At 49.8% G+C, this 9580-nt stretch overlaps 1 protein-coding gene across 1 annotated transcript; it reads left to right on the top strand.

The window, feature by feature from the left end:
- The first annotated feature begins 3028 nt into the window (after positions 1 to 3028).
- On the top strand, positions 3029 to 4654 carry LOC123153707 (probable membrane-associated kinase regulator 4). Its single transcript, XM_044572714.1, has one exon. It carries the CDS (start codon positions 3161 to 3163, stop codon positions 4361 to 4363), a length of 1203 nt encoding a protein of 400 aa, XP_044428649.1. The 5' UTR covers positions 3029 to 3160; the 3' UTR covers positions 4364 to 4654.
- Positions 4655 to 9580: the final 4926 nt, after the last annotated feature.

The following is a 9580-nucleotide window of genomic DNA, read 5'->3' as shown; positions in this document are numbered from 1 at the left end:
GCGGCCGGCCCTATGGGTGCGCCTGGAGGAGTCCTACTCCAACCGGGAGTAGGACTCCTCCCTCTTGCCTTGTTGGAAAAGGAAGGAGGAAGGGAGAAAGAGGAAAGGGGGGCGCCGCCCCCCCTTCCTTGTCCTATTCGGACTAGGAGGGGGGAGGGGGCGCGCGGCCTGCCCTGGCTGGCCCTCCTCTTCTCCCTTATGGCCCATGTAGGCCCAATAACCCGGAACGTTTCCGATATCCAAATATAGGCTTCCAATATATCAATCTTAATGTCTCGACCATTTCGAGACTCCTCGTCATGTCCGTGATCACATCCGGGACTCCGAACAACCTTCGATACATCAAAACACAAAAAAACCTAATTACGATCGTCACCGAACTTTAAGCATGCGGACCCTACGGGTTCGAGAACTATGTAGACATGACCGAGACACGTCTCCGGTCAATAACCAATATAGGAACCTGGATGCTCATATTGGCTCCTACATATTCTACGAAGATCTTTATCGGTCAGACCGCATAACAACATACGTTGTTCCCTTTGTCATCGGTATGTTACTTGCCCGAGATTCGATCGTCGGTATCTCAATACCTAGTTCAATCTCGTTACCGGCAAGTCTATTTACTCGTTCCGTAATACATCATCCTGCAACTAACTTATTAGTTGCAATGCTTGCAAGGCTTGAGTGATGTGCATTACCGAGAAGGCCCAGAGATACCTCTCCGACAATCGGAGTGACAAATCCTAATCTCGAAATACGTCAACCCAACAAGTACCTTCGGAGACACCTGTAGAGCACCTTTATAATAACCAGTTACGTTGTGACGTTTGGTAGCACACAAAGTGTTCCTCCGGTAAAAGGGAGTTGCATAATCTCATAGTCATAGGAACTTGTATAAGTTATGAAGAAAGCAATAGCAACAAACTAAACGATCAAGTGCTAAGCTAACGGAATGGGTCAAGTCAATCACATCATTCTCCTAATGATGTGATCCCGTTAATCAAATGACAACTCATGTCTATGGTTAGGAAACATAACCATCTTTGATTAACGAGCTAGTCAAGTAGAGGCATACTAGTGACTCTCTGTTTTTGTCTATGTATTCACACATGTATTATGTTTCCGGTTAATACAATTCTAGCATGAATAATAAACATTTATCATGATATAAGGAAATAAATAATAACTTTATTATTGCCTCTAGGGCATATTTCCTTCAGGAACGCTGGTCGACATCCGACCATTCAAGCACTCTCACCTTGCCCTGCCCGCTGGAGTTTTCGCCTCCGCCCTTCCCCAGTTGATGATATCGAATGCAGATGCACTTGGGGGCGGCATCCTGGCTCTCTCCTCTGCATTGCTCTCGAAGTAGATTCTCCGGCCCAAATTGCTCAGGAGATAGTTGGCGTAATTCTGCGCAACTTCAATGCATGCTTCCCGACGGACACGGCAGATACTTGGATCTGCCTCCATCTTTGCCTTCACTTCCTTCCACTCCTTCACGCTCTGCAACCAAGCCATGACATCGTCAAGGATCCGCTCTACCCTCTCGTGCCACCGCTTTGCCCTCGTGGCCTCTAGGACCTCATCTGAGACAGATCCCACCGGCTGTAGCAGCTCAGGGAAGGTCTCGTACATGTACGGGAGCGGCATCTCTAACGGAATGTGCTGGAGAGGAGTGGGAGGAGCAGGCGGTGATGGAGTCGGCGGTGCTTGCTCCAAGCTTTCGTACCTAAACATATAGATTCATCACACAATGGTTAATCACCTTGAAAAAAAAATCTAAACCTAGGGTTCATCATGTGGTCAAATGCATCATACCATATCATATTTCTCCAACCACATCCAACATGCATCATATCTCCAATATTCATCATATCATAAAAAAATTTAACACAAAAAATTATGAACTAGGTTCATCTTGAGGGTTCAACATTTGTTCTCCAACTATATCCACTACTTGCATCATAGCATATCAACATGCATCATCATATCACAATAAGTTCCTCCAACATGCATCATACCAAAAAAACCCCTCCAAAAATAATATGAACTAGGGGTCATCTTCACATAACCATACCAACTAGTGACTAGAGTTCATATCTAACACTATAACATCTAGAATCAACCTAAATCAATCCTAGGGTTCAAAATAATTAAATCTAGTGCAAAAAGGGGAGTGATTTGAATCAAATAATGCGACGAATCGGAAGCTATTTGACTAAAACTAATTGAAGGGATCGAAGGAGCTTACTTTGCCTTCTTCGGGGCCATCTCGATCCGCAAAAACGGTGAACAAACGACGAAGATCAGAGGGGGGAGTGGAGGAGATGAGAGAGGGGGCGAGAGGAAGAATTCCTCTGTTCTTAGGGCGGCTGGTTGGGGGGGAGAAGGGGGAGGGGTGGGGCGTCCCACGGCTTATAACTGCCCTAAAACCCTACCGCCAGGGTCCATGGCGGTAGGGTCGGACAGCCTACCGCCAGGACCAGCGGCGGTAGGGTGGGACGGAGACCGTTAATGCTGTTGACGTGGATAAGTATCTTACCGCCGCAGGTTCTGACGGTAGGCTGTCTAACCCTACCGCCAGAACCACTTGCGGTAGGCTGTCTAACCCTACCGTCAGAACCACTTGCGGTAGGAAAAAGGATCAGATCCCGAATTTTTTTCCAACAGGGGTCAGATCCTGAATTTCTATGCGAAAAGGGTCAAAACACGAAATTTAGCCTCGACTGGTACAAGATGGCTAGATGGACTAGGATAGATAGCCCGATAGCCATGCATGTAAAGAAGAGAAGCGTGGAGGAGCGGAGAGAGGGGCGGGCGGAAGGCGAAAGCAAAAGAAAAGAGGAGCCCTAATCGAGTAATCAGTCGCTAGTGGCGGTACTTGTCCGACCGCCAAAGCCGATTTTCCCTCGAGGGAAAAGAGCAACGCAACGCATGGACGTGGAGGGGGGGCAGCACGACACGAATAAAGCCAGAGTCCGAGCAGTGCGTGCTCGCTAGAGCGAGACAGACAGTGAGCAAACAAAGCACCAGCGGGACGTACGCGCAGGATGCAAACAAGACTCAGATCATGCGGACAGCAATGGTAGTTTAGCTTGCTGGGTAGCCCCCACCTCCCCCGGGACAAAGCTCGGGTATAAGAGCGCCCCCGCCCATGGTTGCCACTGCCATTTCTGCCCGTCCGTCCCAGCGAGCGTCGAGAAGCAGCGCAGCGAAGCGAGGCAAAGACACCAGTGAGGTTACTACAACGATGGCGAGCAGGCGAGGGGAGGAGGTCTACGGGGATGGGATGGAGGAGGAGTACATCGACATGGACCTGAGCCCCCCGGCGGCGGGGAGGGAGTTCGAGTTCCACTTCCACATGTCCGCGCCGCTGGACAGGTCGGGGCAGCCGCCGCTGGCGTCCCCGGCCGACGAGCTCTTCTACAAGGGCAAGCTGCTCCCGCTGCACATGCCGCCGCGTGTCCAGATGGTCGAGGAGCTCCTCCTCGACGGCGCCGTCCGGGGCAGGGCCGGCCCGCGGCTCGGCGGCCTCGCCGTCAGCACCGCCCCCGCCACGCCCTGCGAGCGCTCCCGCGGCGTGTCGCCGGCCAACTCGTGCTTCGTCAGCGGGGAGCTCAACGTGGAGGAGTTCTTCCGGGAGTACGCGGCCGGCATGGCTCTCGCCGACGACGACGACGACGCCGCATCGGCGGCCGGCGGCGAGAAGAAGCCCTGGTCCCGGAGGCTCCGGTTCGTCCGGCAGCTCAACCTCGGCCGCCAGCTCAAGGCCTCCAAGGCCTACCTCAAGACCATGTTCGCCGGGAAGCAAGCGGGAGCCGGCGGCGACGACAAGCACGGGTTGGGCGGAAAGGACCTCTCCGGCCATGGCCACCACCCCCGGGCGTGGAGGAAGAACCCGTTCGGACACATGAGAAGCAACAGGTGCATCACCGAGCAGAGCAGCGGCGGCGGCGGCCGCGCCGGGCACCGGAGGTCCTTCTCCAGCGTCGTCGTCCGGTACTCGGCGTCCAACAAGACGTCCCCCGCGCCGGCGCCTCCAGCGTCGTCCTCGTCCTGCTCCTCGACATCCTCCTCGTCCAAGTCCTCCACCTCGTCGTCGGTCCGGTGCTCGAGCGACTCCGACGGCGGCGCGGGGGCGGGGGCGCCGGCGCTGAGGAGGAGCAGCAGCGCGAGCTCGGAGGCCGAGAACCCCATCCAGGGGCTCATCGCCTACTGCAAGAAGTCCCAGCAGCTGGCGTCGGTGCGGAAGAGCGCCAGCGACGCCGGGTTCCGGTTCCTGTCGTCGTCGGCGGCCTCCAAGGTCGCCGCCGAGTCCGAGGGCCTGGACGAGCTCATCGAGATCTGCAGCGGATGATCGTCGCCCCTGTCGGTGCCGTGATGAACGTCGAATGTGTACAATGGTGTCTGAAATGATGCATTCCGGAAATTTTGTGGCGCTGAAACTTGTGTTGGTGTCACGATGCTGTTGCTCAAATCAACTGACTCTGAATTACTACACTAAACCACATCTGATTAGTACGGGTAGATTCTTTTTCTGACTCTTAAATTTTGCCTTGCAGTATGGTAACCAGTAGACAGTATTTGGTTAGTGCAAGTGCAAGACAAGAAGCATATGCTGCAGCTTAAAAATAAGAGAATGAGACCTAAGAGGAGATCACAAAGTCAAGCGCATAATTTCATATATTTGCAGTCGGCACGTAGCAGTCGTTCCTTCCCCGGAAGTCTTACGAGTGTGAAAATGACCTCCATATCATTCCCCACCGCCTGCATTTCTTCAGAGATTACGGACTGTAAATTCATCTTAGCGCCGTGGCACGAAGATATGACAGGCCAAAGCAAAGATCGCGCGCTTTTCACAGAATCATTTGAAGGTACGATCAAAGATACTACTGTACTACTCCTACTAGCAAGACATGAATATACCATCAATCCACCATCATGCAGCTGCAGCCTGACAAGGGCATCATAGGCAGGGCCAAGTGAAGCCTGATTCCTCTCTGACACTTTGATTTCATGCCATTAGTTAATCTGGATCCTACGTACATAAGTATACACCATGCATGCATGTGCTCGAAAGCAAAACAATACACTACTAGAGGAGAGCATCTTGTTTCAAGGAGAGGCCGAGCTCCAGTGGCCGACACACAAAACTTGCTCGACTTAATCCCACTACATGAGTATATGTATTAGTGGTTGCAAATACCAATATCATGCTCGTGTTTAAAGCTAAGCACAATCAACTAATCAAGGAAACAAGCATGGACAATGGAGGAGGCACGCAGAGCTTTTTGTTTCCATCAATGGCTGTCTCGTCCATGTCCGAGCCGCCATGGTAGGCATGCAGGGAAACATGGCGCGTAAACAAGGGCATGCTGATTGATACGGTGGCTCCACGCATTGGAAGTGGATTAGCACCTTTCCACATGAACGCTTGTATGTGAGGGCCACTCTTGTTTCCACTGTTCCTTGAGAGGCAACATGGGCAATGTAGTTAACTGCTCAGCAATTTTGTTAAGTATTTTAAGTATTGCTCAGCATGGAGGGATAATGAAATGAAAGAAAATTTTGAAGTTAGTGGCCCAACTTTCTTTTGAAGTTAACAATTGCTCAACGTAGAAGGGTAATGAGATAAATAAGAACAGTAAGGTAGTGGGCCAAAGTTACTTACTACTTAAACCGGTTCAGCTGATGAACATGAACTAAGTGCTTTCATACCATTGTTAGATATTGACATAGTTTTTAAAGATAGTATAGTTGAATAGCACAAGTGGAATGCAGAAAACAGGGACCGGATTGGCATATTTTACTCGTGCTAAGCTGCAATTCAACAGACAAGATCAGCTAGCCCACATCACAGCTGCCAGATAAAAACCAAGTCTTCCTCAAGACTGCAACGCAAGGTGGGCAGATATTCTCAAAGCTTGGCTTAAGCAACACATGATGCTGAAACTAGACCAGAATAGTTAAATAAAATGCAAATCCGCACCACATCAGGCTGCCAATGATGCCGCATAAAGAGCACTGCATATGCTTGTCACCATCTTAGCTGCATTAAATCAGATCAGCAGGATCCCACTCGGCGATAAAATAACAACCCTGCTCCGTCGCTTTGAGTGCGGGGATGCCGTAAAGAAATTGCGAAGAACACTAATTCTTTTCAAAAGATAAGTATGTAGCCAATACCAATACCAAGCTCATCTTTTCAGTAAATAATAATACCAATATCATGCTCATCTTTAAAGCTAAGCAGCATCAGGGAAACAAGCATGGACTCCATTGTTTGAGCAGCAAAATGGAACTGAAAGCAAAGGAGACAATGGATGGAGGCACACAGAGCTTTCTGTTCCCATCAATGGCTGTCTCATGCATGTCTGAGTCGCGTAAACATGGCGCGTAAACAAGGGTATTCTGATCGATAAGGCTCCACGCATTGGAATTGGATTAGTAGTAGTAGTACCTTTCTACACGGGCCACTCTTGTTTATTTGTTCATCCTTTGTAGTGCATGTGAGCAATTGCTCGGCATTTCCTTTCTCTTTGCGGATTAACAATTGCTCGACATGGAAGGGCGAGATATCTCGAAGGATAATGAAATGAAAGGAGGACTGAGAGCTGGTGGGCCAAAATTCTTTGCTACTTAAACCTGCTAAGCTAATGAACTAAGGTTAAATACCATTGGTGGATGTTGACACAGTAGTTTAAGACAGAAATATTAGCAGTTGAATAGCACAAGTGCAATGCAGAAAACAGGGGCCATATTCCATAATTTTTTACTCGTGCTTAGGGTTAGGGTCATGGACTGAAAGCTGCAATGCAACAGATATAAGCTAGATCAGCTCAGCTAGCCCACCACACCGCAACTGTCTGATGAACACCAAGACTCTCCAAGACGGTAACCACGTATGACTTATGTATATATTCCAATGGAAAAAATAGCGTGTTATGACAAAATAATGTGTTCCCTAATATATGCTATTAGCGAGACACTGTACACTTATTTATTTAGTGAGGCATTCCTCGAAACGCTATATCACGCTATTTTTTGCTTGATATATTCTCTCCCCTTTGGAGTAAAGCATGGCATGATGGTGAAACAAGACCAGAAAAATTCGACGAAAATACAGAATGAATTGAGCACATCAAGCTGCTAATGATTTCACATAAAGGGCACCACCGAATGCTTGTCATTAGGCGATAAAAAAGCAACTCCATCTCAATCATTGATGTAGTGAGCCGCAACTCCATATGCAATCACTCGAACAGTCCCGGTACACTTCACACAACACTTGCACTGATTTCTCCAACAATTGCGTTTTTTTCTCGGCTGGAACCAAGGATCATGCCTCTCCATTGCTTACTCAAAAATTGCCGCCTAAAATGCTTCTCGGGATGCACTGGGTTCGGCACAAAATAAACATTGAAAAGTTTGGCACCACCATTTTCCCCAACTCTATTCATGCGAATGCAGCCGAACTGAGAATCACGTTGCAGTCCCCTCCCATCTCCCATCTCCCTCTCAAATGATCATGGGCACTACCACTCGAGATCATCATCATCTTCTTCCTCTTCCAATGAGAAGTCGTCGAAAAACGTTTCCCACCGCCTCTTCATCTACACAATGCAAAAGTCCAATAACCAATTACGCCCGTAAATGACAAAAAAACGAGAAAAGGAAAAAAAATACCCCAGGGCAATTTGTCGAACACCTTGAGAGCAGAAAAAGGTGACTCCCACACTGGCGCGGCTGTCGAAGATGAAGATGAGCAGAGGGAGGATTAACAATCAATTGCTCAACCTTTTTTGTTCCTTTTGAGATTAACAATCGCTCAGCATAGAAGGACAAGAGATCTCGAAGGATAATCAAATGAAATGAAAAAACCGAAAGCCACTGGGCCAAAATTGCTTGCTACTTAACCTGTTCAGCTAATGAACTAATGCTTGAACACCATTGTTGGATGTTGACACAGAAGTTAAAAACGAAGACATCAGCAGTTGAATAGCACAAGTGCCATGCGGAAAACAAGGGCCATAATCCATATTTTACTTGCGCTTAGGGCCATGAACTACTGAAAGCTGCATTGTTTTCTCTCAATCTTTTGAGGCATGAACTGAAAGCTGCACCGCAACAAACAAGCAAGATCAGCTAGCCCGCCACATCACACAGCCGTGAACCGTCTGACGAAAACCAAAACTCTCCAGGACGGCAACCAGGTAGGTATATATGATTATATTCTCTCCTCCCCTTTGGCCTAAAGCATGGCATGATGGTGAAACCACACCAGAAAAATTCGATGAAATGCAATTGAAATTGTGCACGTCAGGGAGGCTGCTAATGATTTCGGATAAAGAGTGTCACCGTCTGGGCTGCTCTGAATCGGATCAGCGGCAGGATCCCACTGGGCGATAAAAAACAGCTCGTCGCTTTAAGCGCGGAGATCTCGTAAAGAAATTGCCTGGAAAACTAGCGATTCTTCAGCTGAAGCGCACGCCAAATCGCCATCGCGGAAAAGAAAATTTAAGGCGGAACTGACGCTCCTGAGCAAGCAATCCACGTTAGTTTATGCTAAGGATCGTATTCCTTCCACAAAGCAGGCAGGCACCCAGAATTAGCCAAAGTATTTGTTGTTTATTTAGCAAATGGGGTATGTTCTTCCTCGTTTTACTGGCCTGGATGAACAAAAGTTTATTCCAGTGCTGCCGCCCTAGGCTGGACGACGGCAGTGACATCCAGTAGAGCTAGATCCTATCGGGATTCAGGGTCATGGGCTTGGGTGATGGCCAGATAAGGGCACCTTCAAGCCGGACCGTAAGTCTCTCCCAACCGTTCGATCCGCGGAAGCCATCTAATGCCGATCTGTGTGAGGCGGTCTGGACACATTTCTCTCGCAAATCAGAGACAAACATGCAGAGATTTGGGGGAGTTCGGACTGATCCCAAGCTCGCTCCTGACCGCCCTGGCTCACCAAATACCCCTCCACCCTCACGCGGGCGCTCCCCCCCCCCCCTCCGCTCCAGCTGCCCGCATTCATGCCACTCTACCATTGAAGACGCCTCCGTCATTGAAGTGGCTGATCGGCCGAGGGCGCCGCTCGCAACGCGTCTGCGCTGTCCGTGCCTGTTCAATGCCGGAGACATGTGATTGGACGGGACGAGATGGATATCTACCACACCCATTCCATGTAGCTGTCCGTCCGTCTGCCGCCATTAAGTAGGCTCGTCGGTCGAGAAACCCACTCGGACGCCACACATTGATGCCTCCGGATGCCTTGCCTCATCGGAATCCGCTATATAAAGGCGGTCACACCCGACTAACTTCACACCACACCACAAGCCCCTCCACATCCTCCTCCTCCCTTGCACTGCATTCCGCCATGACCGCCAGCGGGAAAGCATTGTGGGATATTTTGTCGCTGCAGATGAAGCACGCGGTGGCCGCCCTTGCCGCCGCTTGGCATAGCCGCCATGCCAGGCGGATCGAGGCCGGCTTGCCGGCCAGCTCACCCGAGGTCTTTGATGATGAGGAAGACACCACGATGGAGACTGGCTCCGGCGACTCCGCCCCGGCTCCCGCA

The sequence above is a fragment of the Triticum aestivum genome, chromosome 1A, assembly GCF_018294505.1.
Source record: "Triticum aestivum cultivar Chinese Spring chromosome 1A, IWGSC CS RefSeq v2.1, whole genome shotgun sequence".
NCBI lineage: Eukaryota > Viridiplantae > Streptophyta > Magnoliopsida > Poales > Poaceae > Triticum > Triticum aestivum.
This window is presented reverse-complemented; position numbering and strand designations above follow the sequence as displayed.

Coding starts and splice junctions, on each gene's coding strand:
- LOC123153707 (XM_044572714.1), top strand. CDS start 3,161: ATGGTTGCCACTGCCATTTCTGCCCGTCCGTCCCAGCGAGCGTCGAGA.